We start from the raw sequence: 16,559 nt of genomic DNA, 5'->3' as shown, positions 1-16,559 counted from the left end.
TCAGTGGGGCAGAGATGCTGGTCGTTTGCAGCCACAGCATGTTGGAGGGACCATGTTGGCAGGCCCTGTTTTATTTGCCAGACGCCTGCCATTAAAAGCACAGCTCAAGGGAAAAGATATTCCATCATCCTGTTGCATTTCTGAATCATCGAGTTGGGCAAAGGCTCATTTACACGGTTGCTCAACGGTGTCCCTTGGCCCTAAAGATTAGCCAGGCGACAAATTTTGATCGGTGACTAAAGCTTTTGTCGACTCATCTGCCAATCACCTTATTAGAAGAAGTTTATGACCCTTATCAGAGGGATTGCTGAACTGCCCATTACCTGTAAATATGATTGCCATGTAGGAAGTAGATAGGTTCACACTAAACAAAATACTTTGTGTGTGTGTATGACAGAGGAAAGAAGAGGAAATGAATACAATCGTGAATGACACCAGAGCACAAGAAGTGACCCTAAATCGCACCTACGAGTCAATGGAGAAGTTGGACAAGGAAGATCCTGTTTGGTTGGAAACTCGTAAGCCCCTGTTAGATCTCTTATGTGATGATGCCTATCAGATTAAACTTAGGACCCACTTGCACGATCCATTCAAAGCAGTATCGTTCCGCTTTGCACACGGCTGGCTTTCCCTAAAGAATCCTAGGATCTGTCATTTGCTAAGAGCTACAATTCTCAGAGTGGCTGAACAGCCAGCCCCTCTTTCCAGGAGCTTTAAGCAGGTAATGTGTACACAGCCTAAGGCTCCTGTTTGTTCTTTTTGCTTATTTGCGAACTAGCAGTGCAGAGATCAAGGGACGCGGGTGGCACTGTGGGTAAAAGCCTCAGCGCCTAGGGCTTGCCGATCGAAAGGTCGGCGGTTCGAATCCCCGCGGCGGGGTGCGCTCCCGTTGCTCAGTCCCAGCGCCTGCCAACCTAGCAGTTCGAAAGCACCCCCGGGTGCAAGTAGATAAATAGGGACCGCTTACTGGCGGGAAGGTAAACGGCGTTTCCGTGTGCTGCGCTGGCTCGCCAGATGCAGCTTGTCACGCTGGCCACGTGACCCGGAAGTGTCTCCGGACAGCGCTGGCCCCCGGCCTCTTAAGTGAGATGGGCGCACAACCCTAGAGTCTGTCAAGACTGGCCCGTACGGGCAGGGGTACCTTTAGTGCAGAGATCAGAAACGGAGACATAAAAATATGAGCAAGCCACCTCCTTTGCTGAATAACTTGTACAGTGGTACCTCGGGTTAAGTACTTAATTCGTTCCAGAGGTCCGGTCTTAACCTGAAACTGTTCTTAACTTGAAGCACCACTTTAGCTAATGGGGCCTCCTGCTGCTGCTGCACCGCCGGACCATGATTTCTGTTCTCATCCTGAAGCAAAGTTCTTAACCTGAAGCATTATTTCTGGGTTAGCGGAGTCTGTAACCTGAAACAGTATGTAACCCGAGGTGCCACTGTACAGTGGATGCTCGGGTTGCGAACGTGATCTGTGCAGGAGGCACATTCGCAACCCGCAGCATTCGCAACCCGCAATGCTGTGTCTGCGCACATGTGGGCTGTGATTTGGAGCTTCTGCGCATGCACAAAGCACGGTTTAGCACTTCTGCGCATGTGTGAGTGTTGAAACCCGGAAGTAACCCGTTCCGGTACTTCCAGGTTTCGACGTGTCCGTAACCCGAAAACGCGCAACCTGAAGCGTCTGTAACCCGAGGCATGACTGTACTAAAATACTCCACTCCTGTCACCAACCTTTATATTACAAAAGGAACAAAAGCCTATCCTGAATATAGGAGTATAGCATCTAGATCAAGGGAAGTAATAGTGCCACTGTATTCTGCTCTGGTCAGACCTCACCTGGAGTACTGTGTCCAGTTCTGGGCGCCACAGTTCAAGAAGGACACTGACAAACTGGAACGTGTCCAGAGGAGGGCAACCAAAATGGTCAAAGGCCTGGAAACGATGCCTTATGAGGAACGGCTAAGGAGCTGGGCATGTTTAGCCTGGAGAAGATGAGGTTAAGGGGTGATATGATAGCCATGTTCAAATATATAAAAGGGATGTCACATAGAGGAGGGAGAAAGGTTATTTTCTGCTGCTCCAGAGAAGCGGACACGGAGCAATGGATCCAAACTACAAGAAAGAAGATTCCAGCTAAACATTAGGAAGAACTTCCTGACAGTAAGAGCTGTTCGACAGTGGAATTTGCTGCCAAGGAGTGTGGTGGAGTCTCCTTCTTTGGAGGTCTTTAAGCAGAGGCTTGACAACCATATGTCAGGAGTGCTCTGATGGTGCTTCCTGCTTGGCAGGGGGTTGGACTCGATGGCCCTTGTGGTCTCTTCCAACTCTATGATTCTATGATTCTAATCTGGCAAGAAGCTGCTGGTGTTTGTCAGCCTCAGGCTTGCTCTGCTTTGGTTCAGCGGCTTGCTTTCCGTTGCAGCTGTTCCATCACACACACTGCTGCCACATGCTGTTGTTTTTTCCTGTATGCATTTCCTGAATCCTGGGGAAATTCCATTGCGAGGTTACCTTGGTCTGACTGGAGACAAGGAGAGGGACTTGAAGGTCTCAGAGAAGTTTGCTTGCAGCCTGCATCTGTTGCACCTTCGTGCTTACCAAGTCACCTAAGAGATACAGTTGGAAATAAAAGCACAATATTTGAAATATTATTAAAAATGCAGAGTAACAGACCTGCAGCGACAACAGCCATTGCAAATTCTTTTGTCCCAATGTTACCTCTGGTTAAACAGAGGTCTTGAAACAACTACAAAAACCTGCCAAACCAGAGTTAAAAGTCAGTGCTTGCACCATCCGTTTTTTCAAAACACCTTTGACTCTTTCAGGCAGGCAAAGGTCTTTCTCTGGCTTTTCCTTCCTCCTTGAATAATTTTGCCAGCTTCTTCTGCATTGCCCAGGAGGTGAGCCCCAGCATTGCAGGCAGCAATGCAGACAGACGAGGAATGAAGAGACTAGACTTAGCATATCGGAATGTGAAAAAGGCCGCAGCTTTATTGACTGGCACGAGGATCTAGGAATTTAATCACATTAAAATCCTGTTTGAATAGTGTTTCAGCTTATTGTTGCCAGACTGGAATTGGCTCGATACTGGAGAGATTCGAGTCAATTAACAGGAGAGAGCTGGTTACAGCAGGCTCTGGAGAATCTCTATAGCTGGAAAAATTAATGCATAACTAAAAGGTGGCCAGGGGGAGGGTTGTGTGCTAGATTCCTCCTCTGAATAGTTGAGCCTTATTCAATAAACTAGGAAACATGGATTGGTCTTGACACCTACTGCCATCATTTCATAGGCTCTGGGGGAGAGAGTGATGGATGTGCAGAGCTCTGCATTGGCAGGAGCAGTTAAAGATACGAGTTGGTGATCAAGAGGGGAAATCTGTTTTATGCTGGACTGGGCATTCAAATTCTGTGATGTTTCCTCTCTGGGCTTGTAATAATTTCACTGAATTGTGGGAGGAAGTGAGTGTAGACTGGAATTCATCCCTGGACATAGTTTATTTCCCTTTCTTCTCTTTTCTTCATTGTTATACAGTGGTACCTCGGGTTACGAACTTACTGTATTTTTCGCTCTATAAGACGCACTTTTCCCCTCCTAAAAAGTAAGGGGAAATGTGTGTGCGTCTTATGGAGCGAATGCAGGAGGCTCTGCTCAGCGCTCCCTTTAAAGAACCGCATGGAGCGTGTGTGCGGCTCTTGGGGGCTTTTCCCCAAGGAGGGAGAAGGGCTTATGTCCTGGCTTATGGGATAGCCACGCGCAGCCTCTCCCGGACAGGGGATGAAGTCTCCACTTGCCCAGTAGAGGCTGTGCGCGGCTATCCCATAAGCCAGGACAGCAAGCGGGATCACTGCGCAGCGATCCCACTTGCTGTCCTGGCTTCTGGGATTCAGAATTTTTTTTCTTGTTTTCCTCTTCCAAAAACTAGATGCGTCTTATGGTCTGGTGCATCTTATAGAGCGAAAAATATGGTAATTAGTTCTGGAGGTCCATTCTTAACCTGAAATTGTTCTTAACCTGAGGTACCACTTTAGCTAATGGGGCCTCCCGCTGCCGCCACGCTGCCACCACACAATTTCTGTTCTCATCCTGAAGCAAAGTTCTTAACCTGAGGAACTGTTTCTGGGTTAGCAGAGTCTGTAACCTGAAGCGTCTGTAACCTGAAGCATCTGTAACCCAAGGTAACACTGTATACGCTGAATATGTATATATATGGGGTGTTAGTACCTCTGCTGAGGGACACCTTGTGCTCCTTCTGGGGTCATTTGTCCACCTTGGTCCCCACGCTGCACTCAGCTCTCACCTGTGACTCAAACCCTTGGTGCGTGGGGTGAAGGGAGTAGCTGTCCAGTGTTGGCCTCTCTATTGACTAAGTCCCATCCCATGAGCTACCCTCACCTGGTTTAGCCAGCCAATCGAAGCCTGCATGCTTCTTGGAGGCTGAATCTGTCACTTCCTCATCAGCCCCCCATCCCATGCTATCTCTAAATCTCTTGGCAAACAGGACATGCTGCTGGACTCCTCCCAGCCTTGTTCCCAATGCAGATCTTTATTCCCCCCTTGTTCCTGGTGTAGATCTTTATTCCTTCTTCCCTGGTAGCGAGGAGGCACCATTTTGTGGTTTAATAATAATAATAATAATAATAATAATAATAATAATAATAATAATTTATTATTTATACCCCGCCCATCTGGCTGGGTTTCCCCAGCCACTCTGGGCGGCTTCCAACCGAATATTAAAAACAATACAGCATCAGACATTAAAAACTTCCCTGAACAGGGCTGCCTTCAGATGTCTTCTAAAAGTCAGATAGTTGTTTATTTCCTTGGCATCTGGTGGGAGGGTGTTCCACAGGGCGGGTGCCACTACCGAAAAGGCCCTCTGCCTGGTTCCCTGTAACTTGGCTTCTCGCAGTGAGGGAACCACCAGAAGGTCCTCAGCGCTGGACCTCAATGTCCGGACACCTCAATGTCCAGGGGTGGAGACGCTCCTTCAGATATACTAGACCGAGGCCGTTTAGGGCTTTAAAGGTCAGCACCAACACTTTGAATTGTGCTTAGAAACGTACTGGGAGCCAATGTAGGTCTTTCAAGGCCGGTGTTAATATGGTCTCGGCGGCCGCTCCCAGTCACCAGTCTAGCTGCCGCATTCTGGATTAGTTGTAGTTTCCGGGTCACCTTCAAAGGTAGCCCCATGTAGAGCGCATTGCAGTAGTCCAAGTGAGACATAACCAGAGCATGCACCACTCTGGCGAGACAGTCTGCGGGCAGGTAGGGTCTCAGCCTGCGTACCAGATTGAGCTGATAAACAGCTGCCCTGGACACAGAATTGACTTGTGCCTCCATGGACAGCTGTGAGTCCAGAATGACTCCCAGGCTGCGCACCTGGTCCTTCAGGGGCACAGTTACCCCATTCAGGACCAGGGAGTCCTCCACACCTGCCCGCCTCCTGTCCCCCCAAAACAGTACTTCTATCTTGTCAGGATTCAACCTCAATCTGTTAGCCGCCATCCATTCTCCAACCGCCTCCAGACACTAACACAGGTTCTTCCCTGGTAGCGGGAAGGCACCATTCTGTGGTTTAATAATAATAATAATAATAATAATAATAATAATAATAATAATAATTCATTATTTATAGCCTGCCCATCTGGCTGGGTTTCCCCAGCCACTCTGAGTGGCTTCCAACTGAATATTAAAAACAATACAGCATGAGACATTAAAAACTTCCCTAAACAGGGCTGCCTTCAGATGTCTTCTAAAAGTCAGATAGTTGTTTATTTCCTTGGCATCTGGTGGGAGGGCATTCCACAGGGCGGGTGCCACAGAAGGCCCTCTGCCTGGTTCCCTGTAACCTCACTTCTCGCAGTGAGGGAACCACCAGAAGGCCCTCGGCGCTGGACCTCAGTGTCCGGGCTGAACGATGGGGGTGGAGACGCTCCTTCAGATACACTGGACCGAGGCAGTTTAGGGCTTTAAAGGTCAGGACCAACACTTTGAATTGTGCTCGGAAACGTACTGGGAGCCAATGTAGCTCTTTCAGGACCAGTATTATATGGTCTTGGTGGCCCCTCCCAGTCACCAGTCTAGCTGCCGCATGCTGGATTAATTGCAGTTTCCGAGTCACCTTCAAAGGTAGCCGCACGTAGAGCGCATTGCAGTAGTTCCCCACAGGTGCCAAAATGTCTTCGACCAGATCTAGGCAATAATAATAATAATAATAATAATAATAATAATAATAATAATAATAATTATTATTTATACCCCGCCCATCTGGCTGGGTTTCCCCAACCACTCTGGGTGGCTTCCAACAGAACGCTAAAATACAATAACCTATTAAACATTAAAAGGTTCCCTAAACAGGGCTGCCTTCAGATGTCTTCTAAAAGTCTGGTAGTTATTTTTCTCTTAGGCTAGACTGTTGCCAGCATGTGGCTGTCCGGCCTTTGCTTGTAGACTTCCAGAGAGGCAGAGCCCACCACTCCTCTAGGCAATTATAGAACTATACAATAATAGAGTTGGAAGGGAGCCCGAGGGTCATCCAGTCCAACCCCCTGCGATGCAGGAATCTCAGCTAAAGCATCCATGACAAATGACCATCCAACCTCTGCTTAAAAATCTCCAGAGAAGCAGAGCCCACCACTGCTCGCGGGACTCTGATCCACTGTCAGACAGCTCGCACTGTCAGAAAGCTCCTCCTGATGTTCAGTCACAATCTCCTTTCTCATCACTTGAAGCCATGGGTTCGAATGCTACCCGCCGGAGCAGGAGAAAACAAGCTTGCTCCACCTTCCATGCGATGGCCCTTTATATATTTGAAGATGGTTATAATATCTCCAGGGGACGTGGGTGGCGCTGTGGGTTAAATCACAGAGCCTAGGACTTGTCGATCAGAAGGTCGGCGGTTCGAATCCCCGTGACGGGGTGAGCTCCCGTTGCTCGGTCCCTGCTCCTGTCAATCTAACAGTTCGAAAGCATGCAGTGCAAGTAGATAAATAGGTACCAGTGGGAAGGTAAATGGCGTTTCCGTGCGCTGATCTGGTTCGCCAGAAGCGGCTTAGTCATGCTTGCCACATGACCAGGAAGCTGTACGCCGGCTCCCTCAGCCAATAAAGCGAGATGAGCGCCGCAACCCCAGAGTCGGCCACGACTGGACCTAATGGTCAGGAGTCCCTTTACCTTCACCTTATAATATCTCCAGTGATTCGATCCAGTGGCAGATTGGCACTTTTTTTGTCTGTGCTGCTTTCCCCTCCCTTTCCTGCAGGTTCGCGCAAAGACTTCCTTCTCTTGGCACAGGCAGCCCTGGTGTGAGGAGGGGACATGAAGGGGAGAAAGTCTTTCCTAAATGTGCTGTAAATGTTTGATGTGTACACAGCCTGATTATGCCCCAGAATGTCTGTGTGTATATGTAAGCCTCCCACTTCCCCAAGAAAAGGGAGACCCCTAAGGCTGTACAACTTCATGTTGTTTAGTGTACCGCCTCCCTTCCCCTGGTGTGTGAATCTGAGGCTCAGAGTCTTGGCACCAAGAAACGCCCATAATAAAAAGCCTTGAGCAAACAGCTGTGCAAACAGAGGCAAAGCCAACTTTCCTTTCTGAAGCTGAAGGAGGCTCAGAAACACACCTCCGTGGGCTCAAACACAGCAACAAACTCTCTGGCTGTTGAGTTGCGCTCCAACCTGCTCCTCAAAATGATGCCAAATCTCTCTTTCTCTCTCTCTTGCATTAAAATTTCTGTTTTACAATTTAAAATACTCATTTTACATCAATGACTCCCCTTCTTCTCTTTCCATGGTTCATTTTACATATCATAAATCCCCGCATATTTTACAGAAATTATACCAATCAGTATTCCATTACTATTACTGCATCCATCAACACTTATTTACACTGTTGAATTTATCTTAACGCTGCCAGCGTTTTCACCTGTACACAATTATTTCCCATAAATTCAATACACAATTCCCAGTCTTCTTTAAACGTATGTTCTTCTTGCTCTCTTATTCTATATGTTAAATCTGCAAATTGTGCCTATTCTGTCAGCTTAAGCTGCCATTCTTCTTTCGCTGGGACCTCACTTGTTTTCCATTTTGGGGCTTACAAAATGTGGGCTGCAGTTGTGTTGTTGTTGTTTAGTCGTTTAGTCATGTCCGACTCTTCGTGACCCCCTGGACCAGAGCACGCCAGGCACTCCTGTCTTCCACTGCCTCCCGCAGTTTGGTCAAACTCATGCTGGTAGCTTTGAGAACACTATCCAACCATCTCGTTCTCTGTCGTCCCCTTCTCCTTGTGCCCTCCATCTTTCCCAACATCAGGGTCTTTTCCAGGGAGTCTTCTCTTCTCATGAGGTGGCCAAAGTCTTGGAGCCTCAGCTTCAGGATCTGTCCTTCCAGTGAGCAATCAGGGCTGATTTCCTTCAGAATGGAGAGGTTTGATCTTCTTGCAGTCCATGGGACTCTCAAGAGTCTCCTCCAGCACCATAATTCAAAAGCATCAATTCTTCGGCGATCAGCCTTCTTTATGGTCCAGCTCTCACTTCCATACATCACTACTGGGAAAACCATAGCTTTAACTATACGGACCTTTGTTGGCAAGGTGATGTCTCTGCTTTTTAAGATGCTGTCTAGGTTTCTCATCGCCTTTCTCCCAAGAAGCAGGCGTCTTTTAATCTGCAGTGATCATGGAGCCCAAGAAAGTAAAATCTCTCACTGCCTCCATTTCTTCCCCTTCTATTTGCCAGATACGGTAACCTTCCTGACACCTGGGAATTTCAGTCTGAATTATCCCCTACAGAAAGGATTTTTTAGGAAAGTACTTTTAAACATTCCCCCCCAATTCATTATAGATCTTTCCCTATTACTCTTTTACATGTCCACCACATTTTAAAGAACATTGCCTCCACCTCTTTTCATCTCCAGCACTTATCTGATTCTGTCCTGTACATCTTAGCAAGCCTAAGGTAAAGGTAAAGGGACCCCTGACCATTAGGTCCAGTCGTGACCGACGGGGGTTGCAGCGCTCATCTCGCTTTATTGGCCGAGGGAGCTGGAGTGCAGCTTCCGGGTCATGTGGCCAGCATGACTAAGCTACTTCTGGCGAACCAGAGCAGCGCACGGAAACGCCATTTACCTTCCCACCGGAGCGGTAACTATTTATCTACTTGCACTTTGACGTGCTTTCGAACTGCTAGGTTGGCAGGAGCAGGGACCGAGCAACGGGAGCTCACCCCGTCGTGGGGATTCGAACCGCCGACCTTCTGATCGGCAAGTCCTAGGCTCTGTGGTTTAACCCACAGCGCCACCCACGTCCCCTTAGCAAGCCTACTTGGAGTTAAATACCATCTGTGAATCATTTTCAGGTAGTTCTCCTTCAAAGAATAACATGCTGTAAATTTCAAGTCACTTTTCCAGAGTTTCCCCCCAGAGGTCAAAATCTATATTTTGTCCTATATCTAGTGCCCAGTGTGTCACTGAGGCTTTAACAAGCTCATCTTTTGTTTCCCATTCTAATAACAGATTATACATTTTAGACAAAAGTTTCTCTTTGTTTTGTAGAAGTTCTTTTTCCAGTTGTGAGCTTTGGTCCGAAAAACCATTATTTCTAGCTTAATTTAAACATTTCATGTAACTGATGGTATTTTAATCAATCCGTAACATGGCTCCTTATAAATGGTGCCAAAAAATCTATGCCCAAGACCTGCACCCACCTTCACCACCAGGGACCCACTGGTTTTGCTGAGACTGAAGAGTTTGATGTGCAAGCTTAAATAGCCTTGTAGTGGGGTGGGAGAGCAAAAAACAATATATTTCATCCAAAAGCAGATTCTCACACATTGCATTTCAAGCCCGTTTGTGCGCCTGCAGTCAAGAAGTACCTGATTCAATGGACCACATTCTCTTAGGTTGCCCTTTACACAGCAGACCTTGCCAACTGATGCTGAGCAAAATGTTGGACCTCTGGCTCACAACTCCAAGAAGAAGCCGAAGAAGGTTTCTCCTGGCAGATCGGGACAAAGATATTACTGCTTTAGTAGCTTCCTTTTTAGCCACAGTCTTACCTGAAAGGGTTCCCAACGAACTATCCTTTCGGGAAATAGACAGGGCGTGGCACAGGCATCGGCAAACTTGGCCCTCCAGATGTTTTGAGACTACAATTCCCATCATCCCTGACCACTGGTCCTGTTAGCTAGGGATGATAGTTGTAGTCCCAAAACATCTGGAGGGCTGAGTTTGTCTATGCCTGGATATCCAAATGCACACAACCATAGTGTGACCTTATAACTCTTGATAGCTTCACCCTTGTCTTTTTAATTATCCCAGTTACTTGAAACGTTTGATACTGTGATGCCAATAAAGACATTTAATTGGTTGGTTGGTTGGTTGGTTGGTTGGTTGGTTGGTTGGTTGGTTGGTTGAATATATTTCACATCTGGCAACCAATATGCCCCTTTGGTTTCAGACAGTACATGAGTAGATGAGTCTAGAAAACCTCGGACACAAATTTTCACGGCCTTCTAAGAGCCTTCTATGGTGGTTCATTTACCAGAAATAATGTATTCAGCATTAACTTGGGGTGTGCATACTTGATTCTGACTAAACTAAGCCTCCATGGGCTTAGTTCATTCCTTGGCGTCCCCAACCAAAAGTATAGCAGATAGCAGAGCTGGGAAAGACCTCTGGAGAACTACCACGAAACCACAGCAGTCAGCACCAAAGCAGCAATACAGTGGTACCTCAGGTTACAGACGCTTCAGGTTACAGACTCCGCTAACCCAGAAATAGTACCTCGAGTTAAGAACTTTGCTTCAGGTTGAGAACAGAAATCGTGCGGCGGCAGTGGGAGGCCCCATTAGCTAAAGTGGTGCTTCAGGTTAAGAACAGTGTCAGGTTAAGAACGGACCTCCAGAATGAATTAAGTTCTTAACCCGAGGTATCACTACAGCATTGACTGGATTCAGTACGAATCCCCATTCTTGTTGCCAAATCATGTTCCACCTGTTATTTTGCTGTGTCTGGCTTTCTTCATCCCCTTTGTGCACATTGAGATTTCAGAAGCACCAGAAATGCCTCTGGACCATAGCTGTCAACTTTCAGATTTGAAAACAAGGGATCAGCAGCCTCACCTGTCCCAGGGACAGTCTACGGGATATCTAACAATCCGGCATAGCAGCGGGAAGCAGCGGGACATGGCGCTGGAATAAGGGAATTTCCCACACAAAGAAAGGGAAGGTTGACAGCTATGCTCTGGACCCAGCAGCGGAGGAAGCCGCTTGGGCGCCTGGGGCGGGGCGAGCTGCCCATAGGGGCAGGGCGCACTGCGGGGCCTCCGGAGTCTGCCTGCCTCCTCCCACTCAGCCGCCCTACATCTGGGGGGGGGGAGGCAGCAGGCGGACCATTTGGACAGCGCGGAGCGTGCGCGCACCCAAGCCACCATGTCTCTCCCAGGAGAGATGCGTGGCTCAGGCGTGCTGCAGGCCCTGCAGTGAGTGCCGCCCGCCATTTTGTCACCCCCCTCAGTGGTGACACCCAGGGTGGTCCACACCCACCTTCCTCCGCCCCTGTCTGGAACTCTACCCAAGAGCAAATAACAACCTTCTTTTTCCTGTTTCAGTGGAACGGGCAAAAGCAGCCGATGAAAGGCGGCGCTCCCTCGCCAGACAGGCCCGGGACGACTACAAGAGGCTGTCGTTGCAAGGAACCCGCAAAGGAAAAGTAGCGGGGGTCTCCACAGTTTTTAAGACAGGGGAGCAGAAACGGCCGCTTCCTCCTCCTCCTCTGCCACCGAAACCTAAGCATCTCAGTGCTGGAATGACCAATGGCAAACCAGACAGGTTAGTAACCCTGAAGGCTTTGACTAAGTCGGTAGGGTGAGGAGGGGAAGGCCAAGGGAGAACTCAGAAAGGAAACCTGAATTGTTCTTCCACCTGTTGAGTCCTTTCCTCCTGACCACAATACACTCTGCATATATCTATATGGATACTGAAGCTGTTGAAATTGTGCAATTGGCCTTTAAAATGCAATTCTGGGACATAAAAGGTAAAGGGACCCCTGACCATTAGGTCCAGTCGTGACTGACTCTGGGGTTGCGGCACTCATCTCGCTTTATTGGCCGAAGAAGCCGGCGTACAGCTTCCAGGTCATGTGGCCAGCATGACTAAGCCGCTTCTGGCGAACCAGAGCAGCGCACGGAAATGCTGTTTACCTTCCCGCTGGAGCGGTACCTATTTACCTACTTGCACTTTGACGTGCTTTCGAACTGCTAGGTTGGCAGGAGCAGGGACCGAGCAACGGGAGCTCACTCCGTCACGGGGATTCGAACCGCCGACCTTCTGATCGGCAAGTCCTAGGCTCTGTGGTTTAACCCACAGCGCCACCCGCGTCCTGGGACATAGTTCAGCTATATCAGGCTTGAACGCACCTGAATGTGACTAGCTGAGGTGACTGGCACCTCTAGCCATCCAGCAGGAGTGTTTCTGTGCGGAAAAGGCCAATGGGAGTTATTTTGACGCGGCCTGGCACACTTCCTAGAGTTATACAAAAAGCCACAGTAGGCCATATGAAGGAAGAAACAGCTATGTTGGCAGAGGGCTGGTGATGAGTGGGCAGGCTGGGTTTTTCCTGGAGCACGTCTAAAGCACACAATGTTTACGTGTCAATGACACACAATTAAATGCCCATGAGACCTAACTGAATCCAATATATATAAGGAAAATCAAAGCCAATAAAAAACCTTAAAAGGGAATGAGAATGTTTCTTACCTAAAGTAAATTGGGGGACGTGTTGAACAGTCTTTACTAACCTGCTGCCCTCCAAATGTTTTGGGGTACAGCTCCTGTCAATCCCAGCCAGAATGAGCACTTACTAATCTTTGGCCTTACTAGTGGTGGCCCCATGCCTGCTGCCAACTCCTGCAGCTCCTTGGAAATGCTGCCCTGACCCTTCTGGGCCTTATCTTTATCAGACTTCTCTAAGTGATCAACGCATGGAAGGGAGCAAGGAGAAGGGTCAACTCCCTTTGCTTGCCTCATCTTCTTATTGCTTGGCTGGACAAATAGATGGGTCCCAAATTAAAGAAAGGAAGTGGTCATTGCTGGTGGTGAGAAGTCAGAAGAGAGTTTGGTTCAGCCCTTGTGACAAGACTCCTAGAAGGGCATCTGGCCCAAGTATCCTCCGAAACATCTATAATGGGCACACTTTATTCTAAATCGTGATTTGCATTTTTGTAAAGGAGTGCAATGGCACTGAACTTAAATCCAGTGCAAAGATCGTAATCTGCTCCCCGCTTCTTTCTCTCTTTTTTATTGCGACAACAGGAAGCAGGCAGTACAAAGGACTGTCTCCACTGCTACTCAGGAGGCCATCATTCGGTGGTTCAAGGAAGAGCAGCAACATCTCCGAGCTGGTTTTGAGAAATCCACGGGCCAGGTAGCACCTTGGTTCCATGGTGAGTACTTGGTCTTCCTGCCTTTCATAGGGCAAGGGAGCCCAAGCTAAGGACCATTGTGTCAGGAATGAGCCAGCTCCCAGCAAAGATTTACAGCCAACTGCAGCAAGCAGCCAGGAACAGAGAGGCTCAGATGTTAGTCAGGCAGCGGAGAGCTGACAACTCCAGACTTCGGCTCTGCCTGACCTTGACGAGCAGACTGATAAGACAGTAGGGGAGAGCAGGCTAGAACACAGTCAAAGCTCACAGGAAGCACAAACAGGAGTGAACAGATCCAGAGATAGCCTCTCAGAACAAGAAAATGGTGGGGCTGATCCCCTAAGTCCGAGGAGTTGGTGAATGGGAGGGCTGCTAGATTGGAAACAAAACAAGAGACGTAAGAGTCGTAAGTTCAATGTCTTCTGTCGCAGCTGGAAGGAGTCTTCAGAAGGGTCATCTTGAGTAATGATGCCAGAGGCTTTGTCAGAGCTGTCCGGAGCTCTCTGTTTGTTTTTGCAATAAATCCTTCTTTTTAATTACCTATGCTTACTGTGTTATCAAGCTGGGAACCTGGACTCCTGACACACTGCAAGATGGGGCATTTGTAGGTTTCTTGATACTATCATATGCTCAGCCTTCCTTAACCCTGTGGCCCAAATATAGGCTGTGAGCTCCTTGGGGCAGGCACATCTTTTTCGCTTATATTGCACCATAAATTAAGTGCGTTGGACACTGCATTAATGAACAATCCCAGATAGCCTCTGTGAACCATTCACTCAGCTGACACGCCTCTCGTGGGCATCATTCCCATTTATTCATTGGTTCATCAGGAAGTTAGGGTGCTCGCTTTCTGCATAAGAATTTTGGGATGGGAACAAATCTCATTAACAGTGTAGCCGTGTAACACATGGTGAACTAACAAAAAAAAGGGGGATTTCATTAAATATTCCTTGCTTTCATGTTTGGGTTCCAGAGATGACCAACCAGACTCAGCAGGGATCTTGGAAGTGGTCAAAATTATGAGCCAAGGGTTCGTCCAGGTTTATCGTAGTGGGAGATGGGAACAAGGTGTTCTCTCTTTTGTTTTGGAAACAGCAAGAGAAGCAACAAGGCACAAGCCCTATGGCACCCCATTTTGTTTTTCTGTCCAGCAGGTGTATTGACACACATGGCTTTCACTTAATCCAGCAGTGTTTAGGGAGGCCACGAAAGAGGTTTTTCAACAGTAAGTAGGTGCAGAGTTAGGGACGCGGGTGGCGCTGTGGGTTAAACCACAGAGCCTAGGACTTGCCGATCAGAAGGTTGGCGGTTCGAATCCCCGCGATGGGGTGAGCTCCTGTTGCTCAGTCCCTGCTCCTGCCAACCTAGAAGTTCGAAAGCACGTCAAAGTGCAAGTAGATAAATAGGTACCGCTCCGGCGGGAAGGTAAACGGCGTTTCCGTGCGCTGCTCTGGTTCGCCAGAAGTGGCTTAATCACATGACCCGGGAGCTTTTCACCGGCTCCCTTGGCCAATAAAGCAAGATGAGCGCCGCAACCCCAGAGTCGGTCACGACTGGACCTAATGGTCAGGGGTCCCTTTACCTTTACCTAGGTGCAGAGTTAAACTGGGAAAAGTGGTCTGATGACTAATGGGATCTTAAACCAGCCAGGTCACTGAATAGGCTGGGAGCTGGTCCATTATATTAGAGAAGATTTGACAGCATCTTTCCAATGTGCAGCAAGCCGGCAAATAGTTTTCTCTTGTTTAGCTCTCGCCTTTCATTTTTGGCACAGGCATTTTAACCACCAAGAAAGCAGAAGAACTTCTAAGCGGTTTGGCACCTGGGAGCTTCCTGATCCGGGTCAGTGAAAAGATCAAAGGCTACGTCCTCTCGTATTTGTCGGCCAAAGGCTGCAAGCACTTCCTGATAGACGCTTCCGGGGATTTGTACAGCTTCCTGGGTGTGGATCAGCAGCAGCATTCAACATTGGCTGACCTGGTCGATTACCACAAGGTGCGCCTCTCGTAATGCTCAACTTCCCCACCACCACCTCATTCTATGACTGTGTTGAAGCTTCTTGGTGCACGAAATTTTATTTTGCAGGACTTAATGCAAAGTTAGGTGTCCTGTAAGTGTTATTGGTTGAGACCATAGTTGTCAATGATTCCCTATTTTAAAAGGGAAATTCCCTTATTCCAAATAGGTTTCCTCGCAAGCCAAGGGAAAAGTTGACAACTATGGTTGAGATGCAAGTGGCGCTGTGGTGTAATCCACTGAGCCTTGGGCTTGCCAATCGGAAGGTCAGTGGTTCGCATCCCCACGGCGGGGTGAGCTCCCGTTGCTCGGTCCCTGCTCCTGCCAACCTAGCAGTTCGAAAGCACGTCAAAGTGAAAGTAGATAAATAGGTACCTCTCCGGCCGGAAGGTAAATGGCTTTTGCGTGTGCTGCTCTGGTTCACCAGAAGCGGCTTAGTCATGCTGGCCACATGACCCAGAAAAACTGTCTGCGGACAAATATCGGCTCCCTCGGCCAGTAAAGCGAGATGAGCACTGCAACCCCAGAGTCGTTTGCGACTGGACTTAACTGCCAGGGGTCCTTTACCTTTTTAAGTGTTATCGGAACGTAAGGACAAAGAACGATGCAACATTTTAAGGAGCTGGGCCCAGTCTGGGATTATCCTCACTGTTGTGAATACAAATACAGTGGTACCTCGGGTTACATACGCTTCAGGTTACAGACTCTGCTAACTCAGAAATAGTACCTCGGGTTAAGAACTTTGCTTTAGGAAGAGAACAGAAATCGTGCTCCGGCGGCGCGGTGGCAGCAGGAGGCCCCATTAGCTAAAGTGGTGTTTTAGGTTAAGAACAGTTTCAGGTTAAGAACGGACCTTCGGAACAAATTAAGTACGTAACCAGAGGTACCACTGTATTTTTTTTTTATAAAATATTTATTAAAGTTTTACAAAATGAAAAAAGAAAAAGAAAAATACAAATAAAAAAAACAGTTCCATCTTTCCATTACATTCTTTCATTTACTTAATTTTCTGGACCTCCTCTAACCTCCCTTTTTGTATTCCAGTTTAATTTATCAGTTCAGCAAATCCTTCCCCTCTTTGCTTATCCTAATCTTATTCTTAAAATAATGTAACATTAGATTT

General features: G+C 47.9%; 1 protein-coding gene across 3 annotated transcripts in view; it reads left to right on the top strand.

The window, feature by feature from the left end:
- Positions 1 to 16,559, top strand: part of SH2D4A (SH2 domain containing 4A) — a 51,368-nt gene that overhangs the window by 31,278 nt on the left and 3,531 nt on the right. For all 3 annotated transcript variants that reach the window (XM_053363068.1, XM_053363067.1, XM_053363066.1), the window contains 4 exons: positions 398 to 518; positions 11,609 to 11,828; positions 13,311 to 13,441; positions 15,195 to 15,415. In XM_053363068.1, coding sequence (XP_053219043.1) covers positions 398 to 518; positions 11,609 to 11,828; positions 13,311 to 13,441; positions 15,195 to 15,415 — 693 coding nt within the window. The remainder of the gene's footprint in view (positions 1 to 397; positions 519 to 11,608; positions 11,829 to 13,310; positions 13,442 to 15,194; positions 15,416 to 16,559) is intronic.

The sequence above is a fragment of the Podarcis raffonei genome, chromosome 13 (assembly GCF_027172205.1).
Source record: "Podarcis raffonei isolate rPodRaf1 chromosome 13, rPodRaf1.pri, whole genome shotgun sequence".
In the NCBI taxonomy this organism is placed as follows: Eukaryota; Metazoa; Chordata; class Lepidosauria; order Squamata; family Lacertidae; genus Podarcis; species Podarcis raffonei.
This window is presented reverse-complemented; position numbering and strand designations above follow the sequence as displayed.